Raw genomic sequence first — 20,706 nt, forward strand, 5'->3', positions numbered from 1 at the left:
CGGCCTATAACAGTACTGACCACGTTCGCCTTGATGATCTAGTAGCAGGTACAGGACAGATTGCAGGAGACAGAGTTAAGAAGTTGGCCCAATGTAATGTCATGCCCAATTCCCCAATGTAAAATCCTTTTTCTTTTTTTTTTTAAATAAAAGAGTGCCAGCACAGGCCCCTTGGCCAACATGCACCGTACAAAGCATGTTAACCCTGGTGATCTACTGGCAGGTACAGGACAGATTGCAGGAGACAGAGTTAAGAAGTAGGCACAATGTAATGTCATGCCAAATTCCTCAATGTAAAATCCTTTTTGTTTTTAAATAAAAGAGTGCTAGCACAGGCCCCTTGGCCAACATGCACCGTACAGAGCACGTTCACCCTGGTGATCTACTGGCAGGTACAGGACAAATTGCAGGAGACAGAGTTAAGAAGTAGGCCCAATGTAATATCATGCCCAATTCCCTAATGTAAAATCCTTTTTTTTTTTAAATAAAAGAGTGCCATCACAGGCCCCTTGGCCAACACCCTGGTTATCTAGTGGCAGGTACAGGACAGATTGCAGGAGACAGAGTTAAGAAGTAGGCACAATGTAATGTCATGCCCAATTCCCCAATGTAAAATCCTTTTTTTTTTTTAAATAAAATAGAGCCATCATAGGCCCCTTGGCCAACTTGCACCATACAGAACACGTTCACCCTGGTGATTTAGTGGTTCTGGATGAGGAGGATGAGGATAAGGAGGAGGATAAAAACAAACCGACCCTATCTGGAAGAATATACCCATGTGTGGTTGTGAAGAGGTGTATGAGAATACACCTCCCTAAAACAGAGAATGTATTTGAGGTTATGTTTTGCTGTTTTCACTTGGTGGTGTACAGAAGTCTTTCCCAATCCAGGCCTTGTTCATTTTGATGAGTCAGCCTGTCAGCATTTTCAGTTGACAGGCGGATGCGCTTATCTGTTATAATTCCACCAGCGGCATTAAAAACCCTAACACTCTCTGACAGAACTCTAGCAGCAGGGCAGGCCAGGACCTCCAAGGCGTAGAAAGCCTGTTCATGCCAGGTGTCCAGCTTGGATTCCCAATAATTAAAAGGCACAGAGGAATCATGGAGGATGTTTATACGATCTGCAAGGTACTCCCTCACCATCTTCCCAAACATTGCACTTCTTGTGACAGCACCCCTTGCCTCTGTGTCGCCACTATGGGAGGGTCTGAGAAAACTGTCCCAGAACTTGGACATTGTTCCCCTGCCTGAGCTGGATTGTACTTCTGTCTCTCTTGCTTGGAGTTCTTGGTTGTACAACAAACTCTGATGTCTGCTGCCTGCGTTCTCACATGGGAATTTTCTAACTAATTCAGCTACAAGGGCCCTGTGGTACTGCAACATTTTTGTACACCTCTCTGCCTCAGGCAGAAGAGATTGAAAGTTCTCCTTGTAGTGTGGGTCTAGAAGTGTCACCAACCAGTAATGAGTGTCACCCAAAATTTTGATAATCCGAGGGTCACGTGAAATGCAGCGCAACATAAAGTCAGCCAAGCGTGCCAGACTGCTAACAGGCAAGACTTCCGTGTCCTCACCAACAGGACGACTGACCATGCTTTCCTCCTCCTCCTCCTCATTCTCCTCCTCCCTGTCCTCAGGCAATCCCGGCTGAACAGAAGCTAATACAGATGTGTTTGTAGTACTTTCTATAGCGCATGAAAGTAGCTCCTGTTCCTCGTCTTCCACATCCGCACCCTGCTCCTCCTACTGACTTTCTGGCAATTGTGTCTCATCATCGTCCACCTCTTGTGACACTTTCCCACCATCGCCTTCGCGTGACCGGGGCTGGTCAAAGCTTTGGGCAGCTCTACATGCGATCTCATCTTTCCCCACTTCAAGTTGACCGGCAGAGATTTCTGAATCTTGACATGGAAAACTGAACAGCTCTTCAGAGTGTCCAAGTGTGGGATCAGTTGTCTCAGGTCACTCGGCATGGTGGGAGGAAGGAGGATAAGGGTGAGGAATATCCTGGCCACACTCATGGCTACTCAAACATGACCGTGTGGAAGACAAGGTGGTGGTGGTGGCTAAGTGACTGGAAGCATTATCCGCTATCCAACCAACAACCGTTTCACACTGCTCAGGCTTCAATAGTGGTGTGCTGCTGTCCCCTAGAAACTGGGACAGGAAGGTCGAGCGAGAAGATGTGGGTCTTTGTTGTTGCCCACTTTCACCTTGCCCACGGCCTCATCCTCTGGATGCATCATCAGCATCACGTCCAGTTCCCCATCCCTTGCCTCTTGCCTTGCCCATATTGAATGGACTACTGTACTATTTCAAATGCTCAACACAAATGTCTTTATTACTAGCGAAATAGTATGTGATCATTATGCCTGCAAATCTACGATTTTTCAAACCCAAACACCAGGCAGGCCTTAGCCTGACCTAACAAGACTGTATTTAATTTTTTTTTAAGTTAATTTATGCGAAATAGCGCTGTATAGGATTTAAGTATCTCACAGCCCAAAAATAAGTATGCAGCGCCCCCACTGCCGCAGGGCCGAGGGGTACCCGGTACCGGGCCTCTGAGTCTCTGCTCTAGGGGTTGTCACGGTGGCTAGGCCCGATCCGTGACCCTGCCGAGGGGCGCACAGTGAATGAAGTGACGGATGTAGATGGTGATGGTGGTGTAGTTATGAAGTGCCGGTCACAGTAAATAACGAGGACACCAGGTTGCAGTCTCTTTACCTCTTTACTGAAGATCTCTGGGTCCTCAGTCCGGAATCCGGATAACCAGGCTGCGCAAGTCCGGCCGGTCCAATGGCACCTCCAGAGTTCTCTTAACAGGTGGAAATCTGTGCCTTCCTTCTAGCGCTAGGTGTTGCGGTCCTTCCCTCCTGTGCTTACGGAAAGTCCCCACAACTGTTGTGTCCGTTTCTTAAGTTCCCTCACAACTCGATTAGATGATGTTCTGCTAATCCTCCGTCCCTCCCTGATGTTGCGGTTAGGACGGCACCCGTATGACGGGTAGGCTCGGAGCTTTTCCGGGACCCTAGAGTCGCCCCTCTCCACAAGTTGCCCCCCAAGACTGCATAGGTGATTTGGGTGAGACAGCCCGCCTTAGACTGACTGTCCTGCCGTTGGTTTAGAGTATTGCCTGAAGCTGAATATTGTAATACTCCCTCGGCGTTCCGGCCGCCGGTTGTGCGCCTCAGTAGGATGTTGCCTCGGTCTCACAGCACGACTCCTACTGGTATTCTCCTTCTTGCTTTGATCTCGTTTCTCACTCAGCACAATCTATCTCGCTTCTAATCCTTCCTTGGGCACCGCCGCTATGCTGAGCAGGCACGGTCCCGTTACGTTCCTTCTTGTAGCCAGGCCTCTGTCAGGATCCCACCCCTGACAGGGACCCTACCGAATCTTCTCCCCACAACACCCTCTGCCACAAGGTGTTGCCTGGTTCCAACCCAGTCAGCTTTCTGAACTAACTTCCTGCCTGACCCCCAGTTTACCCACAATGGTGGGGAGTGGCCTAATGAATAGAACCCTTAGCTCCCCCTGGAGGCCCGGCTGTGAAATGTATTGGTGTCTGTGATACCTGGTCAGATGAACTCCTTCATTGCCATCAGACATACCATAGCTCCCCTTAGTGGCGGAGCCACAGTACTGCAATGACCAGGATTCTGGGGCGCTGCACTCCCCCCCGGTTAAATCCAGTACTCCTGGACTGGGAAGAAAACAACAATACAGGTTAGCAAAAAGACATACAATTTTGTTGAGTGCAATAACAATAAGTATACTTGAACAGAGCTTCCCTTTATGGGAGGTGAGGACACTTGAACGTTACAAACATGGTTAAATACTTTTAAATAACTTTTCTATAAATAACTCTCTTTACCCAACCGGGTACTACTAAGTGCAAAATTTTTAGACATTAATTCAACGTTGCCTTTAAGGATGTACACTCTGAATCCACTAAAGACCTTCTTATACACATTATAAGGCTTAAGCAACTGTGCTTCATTCTCCTACTTGATGTCTGTAGGACCGCCTGTCCTAACGGCTCCAGACCTACTGCCTCTCCTTTCTTTACAGGACCGCCCCTTTCAGCCCGGGCCTACTGCCTTTTCAACTACTATACACAGTATAGAACATATCATTTACTTTCAGTTTGAAATCACTGAGCCATCTCTATCTGGCTCCTAAGAGGACTCACCACTAACCCCTACGGGTTCACTTTCTGTCCTCGTTCTTCCATCAACATTATCAAACACTTTTCACATTTAACTAGTTAAGTACATTTAACGTGTTCATATCAACATTATTACTTTTTCTTTCCAAGACATTATTGCCACCCAACTGTCTTAAGGCAATACGGTTCATCAGCGCAATACGTGAACATCCCCTTTAAGAGGGGACCAAGTCTCTATGAGGTAGCACATCTTCTCAAGCTACCAGTCCATACTCAGCAAAAGCTCCGGTGCGGTATCTTCGCAAAGAGTCTCTCTTTAAGTAAAACCAGTAGGGAGCACCTTTAATAAGGTGCAAACTATTTACAAGCAGTTTGTATCATGCACTGTCCATGATTGCGGCAGTTCTTTTCAACAGGAACAAAAAGTGGAAAAACAACCAAAAAGCAATAGGGATCCCGGGTCAACAAAGGGATCCCTTTAAGAGTTAACCATAACCGGGTTTAGCAGCAAAACAGTAGAACAGTAACTATTTACATTTATTAAAGCATTCCTGCTTACTCAGTCTTGTAGTGTAGGGGGTGGTCTTTGATTCCCGGCTGATGCAGCACCTGTGCTGGTAGTTGGTCTCTCAGATGCCATCAGATCAGCCGGTGTCTGGATTTGGAGGCTAACCCTGCTTGCAAGTTCAGCAGCCGCTACAAGGCGTACAGTGGTGACAGTAACAAGATCTGGCAAATCTGGATCAGTCATGATTGGGGCAACAGGTGACGCTCCCTCAGGCTCACACCGGCGAACATTCCGAGCGCACCATCCTTGTGCATTCCGGTGGCGAGTGTAGGTCACCTGATCCCCCCTTTGCAACGGGTCACCATCTCGACTGCAGCAGGGAGTTTTTACGTTGTAACTAGTAACAAAGACATCAGTTGGTAGTCCCGGTTCCTGTATGGAGCCCCATCCCCTCTTCGGGTGGTAGGCCAGCACAGTTCCACGCTTTACCACGTCTTTCCTGCCGTGCGCAGACTTTCTACGTTGTGTATCATGTTGTTCGGTCTCGTCTCGATCTTTCCAGTGTTGTATTAGACATTGCTTATACTGTTCCCAGGTAAGTACCGCAAGGGTGAGGCTCTCCCCCGGAGCTCCATACGGCTCATTCCAGGGGGTGTCCCACCGGAGGATCACCCCGTCCGGGCCTACATCTATGGGTTCCCCCACCTTGGTCGGTAGTGGAGGTAACAGCTTCCCCATCGCGTCGGGGGTGAGGACTACCCGCTCCACTGAGAAGAAACGGTTATTGCTGCTGGGGTGAGGAGCGGTCACAGGAGCGGGATTGATCAGGGGAGCCGGATCGGTCGGGAGAGCAGAATCGGCCGGGGGAGTAGGGGTGCCATCCATACCTGCGCCTGATGTGATTCCACCGATGTTGCTCCGGTCCGTTGACAAGGACACTGGAATCGGCTGCAGCCCGGACCGCGGCTCTTCCGGAGTGGTCTCTGGATGTGGCTCTGCCCTCCATGGCTCTGTGGCTGGGATAGGAAAGCTCGGCTCCTCCACTGGCGGCTCCAAGGAGTTCAGGTCCTTCACCGGCGGTGGACGCAAGTCCGTCTCTGATGGGCAGGGGCAGGCCAGGATCACCTCGCTGTGGCTCGGGCACTTGCTGCTCATCGTCGCTGTCAGGCATTCGGCGGCAACGCATGCACCTGGCTCCGCCATTTCTCCGAGGTCGGGCTCCTCCTTCACCCCATTCCTGCCGTTGCAAGTCAGGGGGCGGTTCTCTTCGGCTGCTGGGTAAGTCGTCCTCTCGCAGCAGGAGTTGGAGGGGGCGGTCGCTACTTCTGGCGCCGCTTTGGTAGTCTCCTCCCATGGCACGCCCCTCTTCTTCCTCCGCGCTCCCTGGGACGCTGCAATGGCGGCGACTTTTGGCGGGAACTTTTGGCGGTAAATGGCAACACGCAGTCTTTGCAATAAATTACAGTCCAAGCACAATAAATCATGGTTCCAAGGCACACATGACCTGATTCCTCAGGCTTAAGTAGATCCTGTTCGTGACGCCAAATTTTGCAGCGCCCCCACTGCCGCAGGGCCGAGGGGTACCCGGTACCGGGCCTCTGAGTCTCTGCTCTAGGGGTTGTCACGGTGGCTAGGCCCGATCCGTGACCCTGCCGATGGGCGCACAGTGAATGAAGTGACGGATGTAGATGGTGATGGTGGTGTAGTTATGAAGTGCCGGTCGCAGTAAATAACGAGGACACCAGGTTGCAGTCTCTTTACCTCTTTACTGAAGATCTCTGGGTCCTCAGTCCAGAATCCGGATAACCAGGTTGCGCAAGTCCGGCCGGTCCAATGGCACCTCCAGAGTTCTCTTAACAGGTGGAAATCTGTGCCTTCCTTCTAGCGCTAGGTGTTGCGGTCCTTTCCTGCTGTGCTTACGGAAAGTCCCCACAACTGTTGTGTCCGTTTCTTAAGTTCCCTCACAACTCGATTAGATGATGTTCTGCTAATCCTCCGTCCCTCCCTGATGTTGCGGTTAGGACGGCACCCGTATGACGGGTAGGCTCGGAGCTCTTCCGGGACCCTAGAGTCGCCCCTCTCCACAAGTTGCCCCCCAAGACTGCATAGGTGATTTGGGTGAGACAGCCCGCCTTAGACTGACTGTCCTGCCGTTGGTTTAGAGTATTGCCTGAAGCTGAATATTGTAATACTCCCTCGGTGTTCCGGCCCCCGGTTGTGCGCCTCAGTAGGATGTTGCCTCGGTCTCACAGCACGACTCCTACTGGTATTCTCCTTCTTGCTTTGATCTCGTTTCTCACTCAGCACAATCTATCTCGCTTCTAATCCTTCCTTGGGCACCGCCGCTATGCTGAGCAGGCACGGTCCCGTTACGTTCCTTCTTGTAGCCAGGCCTCTGTCAGGATCCCACCCCTGACAGGGACCCTACCGAATCTTCTCCCCACAACACCCTCTGCCACAAGGTGTTGCCTGGTTCCAACCCAGTCAGCTTTCTGAACTAACTTCCTGCCTGACCCCCAGTTTACCCACAATGGTGGGGAGTGGCCTAATGAATAGAACCCTTAGCTCCCCCTGGAGGCCCGGCTGTGAAATGTATTGGTGTCTGTGATACCTGGTCAGATGAACTCCTTTAGTGCCATCAGACGTACCATAGCTCCCCTTAGTGGCGGAGCCACAGTACTGCAACGACCAGGACTCTAGGGCGCTGCAAGTACACAGGCCTCCAATGCCAAAACTTGGAGCAGAGATATATGACAGCTGTAACAGAAATACCACACTAGCAAATCTGTGGCCTTTCAATTTTTTTTTAAGGCTAAATAGCGCTGTATAGAATTTGAGTATCACACAGCCAAAAAATAAGTACACTGGCCTCCAATGCGAAAACTTGGAGCAGAGATATATGACGGCTGTAACAGAAATACCACACTGGCAAATCTGTGGCCTTTCAATTTATTTTAGGCAAAGTAGTGCTGAATAGAATTTGACTATCAGACAGCCAAAAAAAATGACACCTGCCTCCAATGACCAAACTTGGAGCACGAAGAAATATGAGGCCTTTTTCGGTGAATTTAAAACACCAAAAAAAAAAGGGGCACAAGGGTAGTGTAATAGAATGCAGGTACTGAGTATGTCACCACGGAACAGACAGACCAACAGTTGAGGGGTTTAATAACAGGGATATGGTTCTCCTCGCAGGGAGGAAGCAATGCAAAATAACTAACAATAAAACAATGCAAAAATACGGGAGTTAAACAATATAACCGAATTAAGCAGGATTCCTTGAGAAAAGAACACTTATCAGTCTGAAGATGACTTGCTTGGAGGGTCGTCTTCTCCAACGTAGGCGCCGAGAAACAGTGGCACTTGACGTCCCTCTGTTGTCCGTGGGCAGAGTAGTCTCTGAGAGCCTGCTGCCTGGGGTTTCGGGAGTTAATGTGGTATGCACAGGCTCTGAGTCTTTAACTTTTACAGCACAACCTGGAAATCGGGGCTCCGCACTGTTGTCTCTATACCAGGAAAACAGGGGCTCCGCAATGTTAAGTCTCTGTACCAGGAGTCAGGGGCTCTGTACTGTTAAGTCTCTGTACTGATACCGCGGGGACCAGGGTGTCAGTCTCTAAAACGGGTCTCAAAGTGCCCCTCTCCAGTCACAGCAGAGTCCGCTTTATGTACTCACGAGATACAGTCTTTCTGGGCAGTCTCTCTCTATTTGTCCTCAGACCGGGAGCTCTCTCTCTCTTCTGAAGCGCAGCTGCACCCTGCTCTGCACGCTGCTCTGTCTCCTGCGCGCGTCCCTTTCCCGCCCTGTGGCTGCTTCCTTTCTGTCCCAGTCTATCAGTCTCTCCCTAGGGAACCCGCAGCACAGCTCAATGGTTCCGGGCACAGAGCCAAGAAGGTAACCGCCCCCAGACTCTTCTTGTGCTTTTAACTCCTTACAGTAGCACACACAACTATGCTACGTATGCCTGACAAACTATAATTTTTCAACAGGCCTCAGTCTGACAGAGCAGACTGTATATATATATTTTTTTTGGGGGGGGGGATTTGGGGGAAAAAAAAATGGTATATAGACAGTAAATAAGCTGCAGCAGCAGGAGGCAGTTATGGAGCTTTGGGAAGGATGCAGTGGGACCAATGGATGCACATACAGTGCCTGCAATCCTTGCACTGATGTGGATATGCTGTGCCATGCCTGCCTAGTGCTGCAATCACGGGACCCACGAATTTGCCCTGAAAAGGACTGTTGGTTTCTCAGGAGTTGTGGATGTAAGAGTTGCAAACCTACATTACCTCTGAAAACCACGATTCTGACCCTATTTCGGCACCAGCTCTCCCTACTCTTGCTGAAACAGGAACAGAATGCGGCGAGCAGGGCGTCGCCAGGTCTCTTATACTCGAGATGATGCTGTGCGGCCCAGCCAATCACTGCATGACCACAACAAAGATGGCTGCGCTGTTTCATGGCCTGGCAGACAATCCGTGCACTGTGATTGGGTCTCTAAAGTCAGCCAAAACTGCTGGGTGGAGACTGCAGTTATCGCCAAATAATCCTGGAAATGCTCAATGCTCGCCGAGTACATCGAGCATAGTGATACTCGGGTGAGTAAAGAGTAATGGCGAGCACGTTCGCTCATCAGTATTGATGATCCATACCACATTCATAACATGAATGCTGGGTCATTTCTCTCTACCTAGGCAAGTTCTTTCCTCCTTGCAACTTAACTGCATAAGACAACCAGATGTCCAACAGATACAAGGGAGCTTTGAGTTTTGTGGTCAGCCGTTCATATTATAAGGTTTCAAAAAGGGACCAGTGGTTTTGAGTTATGACTGTGGCACTTAGTATTTTTTTGGGTAGCTCATCTATGAGACCTTGCGTCTTGGAAAAATGTGGCTCCCTAAAATGTTCCCATACACATAAAAAGAGACAACCATACATACAGTAGATGTGGCTTTTAAAATCTAAGGAGACCCTCTGGTAAAGGAGGCTGCAAAAACAGCAGTCTTAGGCTGCTTTCACACAAGCGTCAGTATGGGCCCGTCACAGTGTGATGGGCCGATGTACCGACGCATGCTGTGAAAGAGAAGCACAACGGGGGCAGCGGAAGCACTCTTACGACGCTTCCGCTGCCCCATTGTAAGGTCCAGGGAGGAGGGGGCGGAGTTTTGGCCACGCATGCGCGGTCGAAAATGGCGGACTAGATGCACAAAAAATGTTACATGTAATGTTTTTTGTGGCGGCGGTGCACCAAAACACGACGCAACCGTCGTGCGACGTGTGGCGATACGTCGCAATGCGTCGGTAATGTAAGTCTATGGGGAAAAATGCAGACAACTTTTGCAGGATGCGTTTTTTCTCCTAAACGACGCATTGCGACGTCCGCCGAAAAACTCTAGTGTGGAAGTAGCCTTGGGGGTAATGTTGACAATGTGGCTGCAGCCCTAAGGTAATAACAAACACAGTGGGGAAAAAAATATTTAGTCAGCCACCAATTGTGCAAGTTCTCAAACTTAGAAAGCTGAGAGAAGCCTGTAATTTACATCATAGGTAGACCACAACTATGAGAGTCAAAATGAGAAAACAAGTCCAGAAAATCACCTTGTCTGATTTGGCAAACTTTATTTTGCAAATTATGGTTGAAAATGAGTATTTGGTCACCTAAAAACAAGCAAGATTTCTGGCTCTCACAGACCTGTAACTTCTTCTTTAAGAGGCTCATCTGTCCTCCACTCATTACCTGTAGTAATGGAACCTGATTGAACTTGTTATCAGTAGAAAAGACACCTGTCCACAACCTCAAACAGTCACACTCCAAACTTCACTATGGTGAAGACCAAAGAGCTGTCGGATGACACCAGAAACAAAATTGTAGCCATGCACCAGGCTGGGAAAACTGAATCTGCAATAGGCAAGCAGCTTGGTGTGATTAAATCAACTGTGAGAGTAATAATAAGAAAATGGAAGACATACAAGACCACTGATAATCTCCCTCGATCTGGGGCTCCACGCAATATCTCACCCTGTGGGGTCAAAATGATCACAAGAACAGTGAGCAGAAATCCCAGAACCACACAGGGGGACATAGTGACTGACCTGCATAGAGCTGGGACCACCATAACAAAGGCTAGCATTAGTAACACACTACACTGCCATTGACTCAGATCCTGCAGTGCCAGATGTGTCCCCCTGTTTAAGCCAGTAGATGTCCGGGCCTTTCTGAAGTTTGCTGGAGAGCATTTGAATTATCCAGAAGAGCATTGGGAAAATGTCATATGGTCTGATGAAACCAAAGTAGAACTGTTTGGTATAAACAAAACTCGTCATGTTTGGAGGAGACAGAATGCTGAGTTGCATCCAAAGAACACCATACCTACTGTGAAGCATAGAGGTGACAACATCATGCTTTGGGGCTGTTTCTCTGCAAAGGGACCAGGATGACTGATCCCTGTACATGAAAGAATGAATGGGGCCGTGTATCGTGACATTTTGAGTGCAAACACCTCCTTCTATCAGCAAGGGCATTAAAGATGAAACATGGATGGGTCTTTCAGCATGATAATAATCCCAAGCACACCGCCAGGGCAACAAAGGAGTGGCTTCGTAAGAAGCATATGAAGGTCCTGGAGTGGCCTAGCCAGTCTTCAGATCTCAACCTCATAGAAAACCTTTGAAGGGAGTTAAAAGTTTGTGTTGCCCAGCGGATTTGTTTTCTCAATTTTGACTCTCATAGTTGTGGACTACCTATGATGTCAATTACAGGCCTCTCTCATCTTTTTAAGTGGGAGAACTTGCACAATTGGTGGCTGTCTAAATATTTTTTTTCCCCACTGTATATATATGTTCTTTGCAAACAGCTAATAATAAAATTAATATCCAGCTCTGGCAAAAATTAAGAGACCACTGCAATATGTTCAGTTTGTCTGATTTTTCTCTTTATAGGTATATTTTTGAGTAAAATGTAAATTCTTCATTTATTCTATAAACTTCTGACAACATCTCCGAATTTCCAAGCAATACATTTTGTATTTTTTTCCTGAAAAGGAGAAATGGTCAAAACAAAAAAAACAGTGCTTTCAGACCTCAAATAATGCAAAGAAAACAAGTTCATAATCATTTAGAAACAACAATACTAATGTTTTAAAGGGAACCTGTCACCCCCAAAATCGAAGGTGAGCTAAGCCCACTGGCATCAAGGGCTTATCTACAGCATTCTGTTAAGGTACCGTCACATTAAGCGACGCTGCAGCGATATAGACAACGATGCCGATCGCTGCAGCGTTGCTGTTTCATCGTTGTGTGGTCGCTGGAGAGCTGTCACACAGACAGCTCTCCAGTGACCAACGATGCCGAAGTCCCCGGGTAACCAGGGTAAACATCGGGTTACTAAGCACAGGGCCGCGCTTAGTAACCCGATGTTTACCCTGGTTACCATTGTAAATGTAAAAAAAGAAAAACACATACTCACATTCCGGTGCCTGTCACGTCCCCCGGCGTCCGCTTCCCTGCACTCCTCCTGCATCCTGTGTAAGCACTGGCCGCAAAGCAGAGCGGTGACGTCACCGCTGTGCTCTGCTTTATGGCCGGCCAGCGCTGACACAGTGCAGGGAAGCGGACGCCGGGGGACGCGACAGACACCGGAATGTAAGTATGTAGTGTTTTTTTTTTTTTTACATTTACAATGGTAACCAGGGTAAATATCAGGTTACTAAGCGCGGCCCTGCGCTTAGTAACTCAATGTTTACCCTGGTTACCAGTGAACACATCGCTGGATCGGTGTCACACACGCCGATTCAACGATGTCAGCGGGTGATCAAGCGACGAAATAAGGTGCTGGCCTTCTAGCTCCGACCAACGATGTCACAGCAGGATCCTGATCGCTGCTGCTTGTGAAACACAACGATATCGCTATCAAGGACGCTGCAACGTCACGGATCGCTGTCGTTATCGTTGTTAAGTTGTTCAGTGTGAAGGTACCTTAAGGCTGTAGATAAGCCCCCAATGTAACCTGAAAGATGAGAAAAAGAGGTTAGATTACACTCACCTGGGGGGGCGGTCCGGTCCGATGGGCATCGCGGTCCGGGGCCTCCCATCTTCATAGCAAAGTACTGCAGTGTGCAGGCACTGGACCTCTCTGACCTTTCCAGGCGCCTGCACACTGCAGTACTTTGCTCTGCCCTCAACAGGGCAGACAAAGTACGCCTGCGCTGGAGCCGCAGCATGAAGACAAGAAGAGGACGTCATCCTAAGAAGATGGGAGGCCCCGGACCAGACCGCAGTGGGAACACCCCTGGGTGAGTATAATCTAACTTCTTTTTCTCATCTTTCAGGATACATCGGGGGCTTATCTATAGCATTACAGAATGCGGTAGATAAGCCCCTGATGCCGGTGGGCTTAGCTCACCTTCGATTTTGGGAGTGACAGGTTCCCTTTAACTCAAAAGAACCAAACTACTATAAATCGGAATCCTAGAAGCAAAGAAAAACCAAAACCAAACAAGGATCCCTAAAATTTAACTTTTAATAGAACAATTTAAAAGTAGACTTTACTTGTCAAATAGATATTAAAAGGTAAGAAGGCATCCAATGTACCTAAACCACCCTGTGTAATCTACTAATAAACCCTACCTAGCAGTGGAGGTAGGCACCCTACTTTACCGCGGTAGGCGCCCCCACTCCTCGAAGGCTAACCCTGTTGTTACCCTAAGTGCTCCCTTCAATAAAGGAAACCTGTTAAATACTACAACAGACCACTATAGTGACACCTACCTAGCAGTGGAGGTAGGCACCCTAAGTTGTTTCGGTAGGCGCCCCCACTCAACGGTGGCTGACCCTAGGGTCCCTTGCTCACCCTGAATTCAGGAGAGATAAAAGATACATGTCCCAATACACCACAGGTACCCGTAAAGAAATAAACAAATAAAGAAGCAAAAAAACCAAAAAAATGGAAAAAATAAATAGAAAAAATTATCAAAACTCAAAAAAATAAATGTAAGTATTCTTCAGAATACTGAAGCCCAGAGGGATGAAAAGTAGAGTACTCTGGCTGAATAAACAGTAGACTGATTAATCCCATACAGAATAACGGGTAACCGGAGTGTAATAATACACAATAATCCGAATAGATGGTTATAAGTACTATTAGCACAAGAATACCTTACAACGTGCAAATGTAAAATATGCTATCAGCAATCCTCTATTAGTCTAAAGAGGTATAATCTTATCTTGCAATATAGTGCTCAAAAGATAACAAACTGGACACTATAAAATACTGCAGTCTCTATTGGACTGATAGTCCACAGGCTCAATTCCTGGCAAATAATATGCCTAAGCAAGACAAAGGTGCAAAAAACAAAATTATAAATAATTAGGAGAGAAGACCTGCAGATAGTACGGACATATTAGCAGTCACTCATAGTTGGTACTTAGACAGGAGAGCTATCCCAGCTTGCTTTCATAAATACAAAAAAGGACTCAATCGTCCTGAAAAATAAGAGCAAATGCACAAAGTATACTTATCAGCACGCTGGGAACTCCCATCTTGTTCGTCCCACTACTGCCCCAAATGAGGGTGGTCTCGATGGTCAGTTGCTCTCACAGAGTCCCCATACAGTGCCCTGTATGGGGGACTCTGTGAGAGCAACTGACCATCAAGACTCCTGTCTAAGTTTGGTTTTTCTTCCCTTTAACTCAGGAAGAGTTCAGAAATCAATATTTTGCGGAATAACCATGATTTTTAATCACAGCTTTCATGTGTCTTGGTATATTTAAGCAGTTCTTCTTTATTTGGAACAGCACTTACTTCTGCACACTGGTAGATTGATCCATTCTGTATTCTCACATTTTGCTTCACCTGTCAAAGATTGTTCCAGGGAATAATCCTTATTACATGAATATGTAACTGTGTCACCAGATGCATACATATTTTTAATTTGTTCTTTAATTCTAGCATTCTGAACAGTAGGTGGTTGATTGCAGGCTGTTACTAGAATAAAAATAAAATTGATTAAGTAAGTAGACATATACTTTCGCAAAATCTGGCTGTTTCAATTACTATCTTGCAAAGTGAAGTTTGACTTTGAGATTTTTTTCCAAAGTTACACACACACACTCACACGCACACATGCATGCACACACACTGTCATAGAAAATATTGAAAGCTCTAGGCCTTCACCCCCCTTCTCCTCCTGTGCAGTAGGACAATAGCTCAAAATCTGAGCTGAAAGCTTGAGTCTTCAAGAGATAGGCTTGTACAATAGACAAATAAGTTAACCATCCTAATTAAAATGCATGCAGTGCCTTTTGAAGTAAGAGATCCTGGCCATACTAACAAGTATAGGTACCGTTACACTAAACGACTTACCAATGATCACGACCAGCGATACGACCTGGCTGTGATCGTTGGTAAGTCGTTGTGTGGTCGCTGGGGAGCTGTCACACAGACAGCTCTCTCCAGCGACCAACGATCAGGGGAAAGACTTCGGCATCATTGAAACTGTCTTCAATGATGCAGAAGTCCCCCTGCAGCACCCGGGTAACCAGGGTAAACATCAGGTTACTAAGTGCAGGGCCGCGCTTAGTAACCCGATATTTACCCTGGTTACCATTGTAAAAGTAAAAAAACCACTACATACTCACATTCTGATGTCTGTCACGTCCCCCGCCGGCGTCCACAGGGTTAAACTGCTTTCTGCAGGAGCGCTTGCTAATGCACGCGCTCCGGCCGAGAGCTTCCCTGCACTGAATGTGTCAGCGCTGGCAGACAGCGGTGACGTCACCGCTGTGCTCTGCTTTACGGCCGGCACTGACAGTCAGTGCAGGGAAGCTCTCGGCAGCAGCGCAGCATTAGCAACACTCCTGCCGAAAGCAGTTTTAACCCTGTGGACGCCGGCGGGGGACGTGACAGACATCAGAATGTGAGTATGTACTGTTTTTTTTTTTTTACTTTTACAATGGTACCCAGGGTAAATATCGGGTTACTAAGCGCAACCCTGCGCTTAGTAACCCGATTTTACCCTGGTTACCATTGTAAAACATTGCTGACATCGTTGCTTTTGCTGTCAAACACAACGATACACGCCGACCTGACAACCAAATAAAGTTCTGGACTTCTAGCTCCGACCAGCGATATCACAGCAGGATCCAGATCGCTGCTGCTTGTCAAACACAACGAGATCGCTATCCAGGACGCTGCAACGTCACAGATCGCTGTCGTTATCGTTGGAAAGTTGGTCAGTGTGACGGTCCCTTTGTCTATTGCGCATGGACAAAGAGTTACAGATTGGAAAAATTGTTAAGTCTGGAAAATACTTTTTAGGTTTTATGGGGATTAAAATGAATATCTCACATCCTTTAGAGATAGCTATTTTTCTTCACTGGTGCATATTCCTTTAATCCAATCATCCTTGCCAGATGCATGGGTATTGGAAAAAATTTTTTGAATATTGGGTCTTGTATAAATCTGATAGTGATAGGACATATCTTTGTGACTTCAGGGTTAATCGGAGAAGAATATGCATGTTTTTTGATAAATGTAACACCTGCCTATAAGCCTCACATCCATAGTGGCCATATTAAGTGACAACAGTCATATCATGTTTTATCTCTGGGGAAAGGTAAAATCCTGATAAAATATATGTCATCGATCTCGAACTTCTGAGATCATTTAGAGAAAGGTTATCACATAAATTGAGAATTCCATAAACTCTTGAAGGGCTGAGAACAACCCACAACAACAACCAAGCCAAGGTGAGGTTATCACGGGAGGGGATGGGTGGTGTAACTCTGGTGCTGATAAAAAATCAAGCTGAATTATGATCTGTGTTCCTGAAGAGATACACGCTGTGTGTGAATGAATCACATTCCATGAAAGTCTCCAAGTGAAATGCTCTCGTTTGGCTAAGCTGACTCAACTCTGTGAGGGGCATAGTAAGTTCTTTTGTTAATCCCTTTAATTTTCTGTAAATTTAAATGCTGTATTGTTTTGTGTCCTTTGTAAAATCTTTTGCATATATTTTATAAACACTGCCCGTTTTGGATTAAATATGAAATTTAATAATTCTGCTCCTTATGTTCTGTAAACTGCGCCTCAAAGCCATATGCTACCTATGAGGCATCCAGTCAGCCTGTAAATACGATTGGTGGTGGCAGCTGATAATATTTATTGGGTTATTGTAGATAGCGAATTTGGTTGATAAACAATAGCCACACATAAAATCAGCACAAATATGGCACATATGGATTTGTGATCTGAAATATGAGCACAATTTTATGAAATCGGAAAAATGTGGTAAAAAGTGCAGGAAAACATTTGTGTTGCCACTAAAGTATTTTCAGCACTGTGGCTACGATAATGGTGGTGTATGATGAGGTTGGGGCATGTATTTGATGAGGGTAGGGGGTGGGGAGAGCTCAGAGGAGTGGCATGCTTGTAAACTGTATTTTATTTTTCTTCTAACTCTATGTGTGCACATTGTGGCTAACCAATTGAGGTGCAGGAAACATCCACAATGTCCTGACACAACGGCTTGTTTCATTGGCTGCTGAAATCACATGTTGCTTCCCATATAAAAAGCAAACATCTTGCTTTAGCACCATTTTGACACTGTAGCAAAACAAATCAACCTTCCAGCAGTTTTTTTTTTTCCATTACTGAGGTCCATAGACATCAATAGTAGGGCACATTTCATACAAGTGTCTTGTGCACTGCTTCTACTGTGCTCCATGCACTAGAAAACCTTTCTAAATATTTGTTTCACTTGCAAAATGTGATACAGCAAGGCATATGTCACTTTGTCATTTATTGGTGTGGTGACATTGTTCTGTGATTAGAGCTGCTGGCTATGAAAACATGTTTTTTGGCAGTTGCTACCATGATTCAGCATACCATATCTCACTGTTATTTAGTGGTGCAGAAAGTCCACTGTCATCATAGCTCATGCAGATTAAAGCAAAAAAAAAACAAAAAAAACTGTTGCTAAACGTGAAGCAGCCCACCATATACCACGTTTTTGTGGCGGTGCAATTAAACTGTCCGCAGAGCTAATGCACATCAAAAAAATATATTTTCTGTTTCTAAACCTGATACAGCCCACCATATCCCACGTTGTAATTTTGTTATGTGTTTTTAGCTGTTGTACAGTAAAAAATCTTTTCTTGGCAGTTGCTAACGTAACTCAGAAAACTATGCATCACCTTGTCATTTAGTGGGGATGAAATTGAACTGTCTGCACAGCTCATTAATATGCAGGTTTGCATATAAAAAAAAAATTACGTTGATACAGCCTGCCATATTCAACATTGTAATTTTGCGGCGTCGAAATGAAAATGTCTGCAGAGCTCATGCACATTAAAAAAATATTCTGTTGCTAAATGTGATATAGCCAGCCATACCACACTTTGTAATTTCACGGCAGTGAAATTGTTGTGTGCACATAAAAAAATTGTTTTTATGAACGTGATACAGCAAGTTAGATCCCAGTTTGAAATAGTTTGAAGCATATATTCTTGGTTATACAGGCCTCATCCACACTAAAATCTAATTTATTTAGTTACTAACTTTCTACAGTAGGCAATATCTCACTTTGAAATTGTTTTGAGCATCAAGTTTATGTTATACAGGTCTCATCTAAAGGCCCCCCATAATTTCGTCAGTTACTAACGTCATACAGTAGGGAAGATCTTACTTTGAAATTGTTTGGAGCATCTTGTCTATTTTATACAATACTCATCCACTCAAGAAAAGCATTTCTTCAGCTACTAATGTTCTACAGTAGGTTAGATCTCACTTTTAAATTGTTTAAAGCATATCTTTTGTCATACAGGCCTCATCAACACTCGAACAATTCTTTCTTCAGCGACTAACGTGATTCAGCACACCATATTTCACCTCCTCATTTAGTGGTGCTCAAATTCAGCTGTGTGAAGAGGTAGTGCAGAGTAAAAAATCTAATTTTTAGTTGCAAATACTGTGCTCCTACCACACTATTTGAGCAACATGACGGCAAAAAAGCAAGGTTGTAGTGGAAATGGGATTAGGCTTGGAGTTCAAGGTGTATGTGGTGTAGGTCGTAATGTTTGTGAAAGCACTAGTGAACCAACAATGTCACCTCATATCAAAAGACAATTGACAACTTTTGTTACTGGATGTTGTAGCTTTTAATGTGCTGCATTGTTCTCACGAAATTGCAGTCTGTGATATCTTTAGTGGTGCTTCTGTGCCTGCAGTTGCTGCTGCTGCAGATGTTAACACAAATTTGTGGAAATGTGAAAAGCTTGCGTGCCCATCTCCAGAGTTGGCTGTAGTGGAAGATGTGTTGGTCCCTATAATACTATTTCTACTGTGGTTAAATTGATGCCACTTTAGTGGTGTCTGCCACTAATTTTTGAAAATGTGAACACTCCTGATTGGGTGTCCATCTCCTGGGTTGGGTGCAGTGAAAGACCTTTAGGTCCCTATTATGCTAATTCTACTGTGGTGAAATTGATTCCACATTCCAGTGTCTGCCACTAATTTTTGGAAATGTGAACACTCCTGGTTGGGTGTCTAACTGTCCATCTGCTAGGTTGGGTGTAGTGGAAGACTTGTCAGTCACTATTATACTATTTATACTGTGGCAAAATCGATGCCACTTTGCTGGTGTCAGCCACTATTTTTTGGAAATGTGAATACTAGTGGTTGGGTGTCCAACTATCCATCTGCTGGCTTGGGTTTAGTGGAAGAATTGTCGGTTCCTATTATACTATTTCTAGTGTGGTGAAATTGATGCTACTTTGATGGTATCTGCCACTAATCTTTGGAAATGTGAACATTCCTGGTTGAGTGTCCATCTGCTGGGTTGGGTGTAGTGAAAGGCCTGTAAATCCCTTTTATGCTATTTCTACTGTGGTGAAATTGATGCAACTTTCTTGGTGTCTGCCACTAATTTGTGGAAATCTGAACACTCCTCGTTGGGTGTCTAACTATCCATCTGCTGCATTGTGTGTAGTGGAGGACCTTTTCGGTCCCTATTATACCATTTCTACTGTGGTGAAATTGATGCCACTTTGTTGTTGTATGCCACTAATTTTTGGAAATGTGTAGACTCCTGGTTGGGTCTCCTTCATGTGTGTTGCCTGTAGCAGTAGGCCTCCGAGATCGGCAGTCCTCCACCCTTTTTGAGTGAACATTTTTCTGACAATAGAAGTCTATGAATCTGATAATTGTGCCACCTGAGTGTGGCTGAGCATCATTTTCTATTTATTTATTTATTTATTTATTTTTATATCGCTTATATAGTGCCAATTACTCCACATCACTCTACAGACATTTACAGACATTACTGACACTGTCACCATTTGCACTCACAATCTAAATTTCCTATCAATATGTCTTTGGAGTATGGAAAGAAAAATAAGTATTGGGAGGAAACCATCCCAAACGCGGGGAGAACATACACTCTCTTTGCAGATGCTGTCCTTGGTGGAGTTGGAACCCAGGACTCCAGCGCTGCAAGGCTGCTAATGTTTTTGCGTTGACGACTCAATGTTTCTGGGGTTAGAAGCCAATCACTGTGATGCATGCTGTTTGTCTCACTGCTGTCTTGGGGAAAACCATTGTCAAGTTTGTCTTCAAGCATGTGTTGATCCTGCAGCATGTGAGCGTTCCTTTCCAGAAGGGGGAGCAACTGTCAAAATGTACTTTTGTATCGTGGATCAAATAGACTGGCAACCCAGTGGTCAGCACTATTTAGAATCCTCACAATATGGGCAACAATCATTGTTGCAGATAGTGCTGCAAGAAAGCGCTCATTAGTTGGTCTCTTTCATGAGGTCCAAGTCCATAGTATGTTGGTGGTGGGATAACACTCAAGCTTGCCTCCTCCATCCCCTCTTGGATTATTTATTCACCATAGAGAAAACTCCAATTTAAGGATACATTGAAATATAACTTAATAAATCTTGCAAAATTACTAATTCAGTGAAAAAACACATAACACCACCAAAATATCATACAGACACTTAATAAGAAATACCAAGGGAGGTGCCT

General features: G+C 45.7%; 1 protein-coding gene across 2 annotated transcripts in view; it reads right to left on the minus strand.

The window, feature by feature from the left end:
* The window catches only part of CFH (complement factor H), a 919,877-nt gene that overhangs the window by 215,738 nt on the left and 683,433 nt on the right, over positions 1-20,706 (minus strand). For both annotated transcript variants that reach the window (XM_077276558.1, XM_077276556.1), the window contains exon 19: positions 14,482-14,664. In XM_077276558.1, coding sequence (XP_077132673.1) covers positions 14,482-14,664 — 183 coding nt within the window. The remainder of the gene's footprint in view (positions 1-14,481; positions 14,665-20,706) is intronic.

The sequence above is a fragment of the Ranitomeya variabilis genome, chromosome 8, assembly GCF_051348905.1.
Source record: "Ranitomeya variabilis isolate aRanVar5 chromosome 8, aRanVar5.hap1, whole genome shotgun sequence".
In the NCBI taxonomy this organism is placed as follows: domain Eukaryota; kingdom Metazoa; phylum Chordata; class Amphibia; order Anura; family Dendrobatidae; genus Ranitomeya; species Ranitomeya variabilis.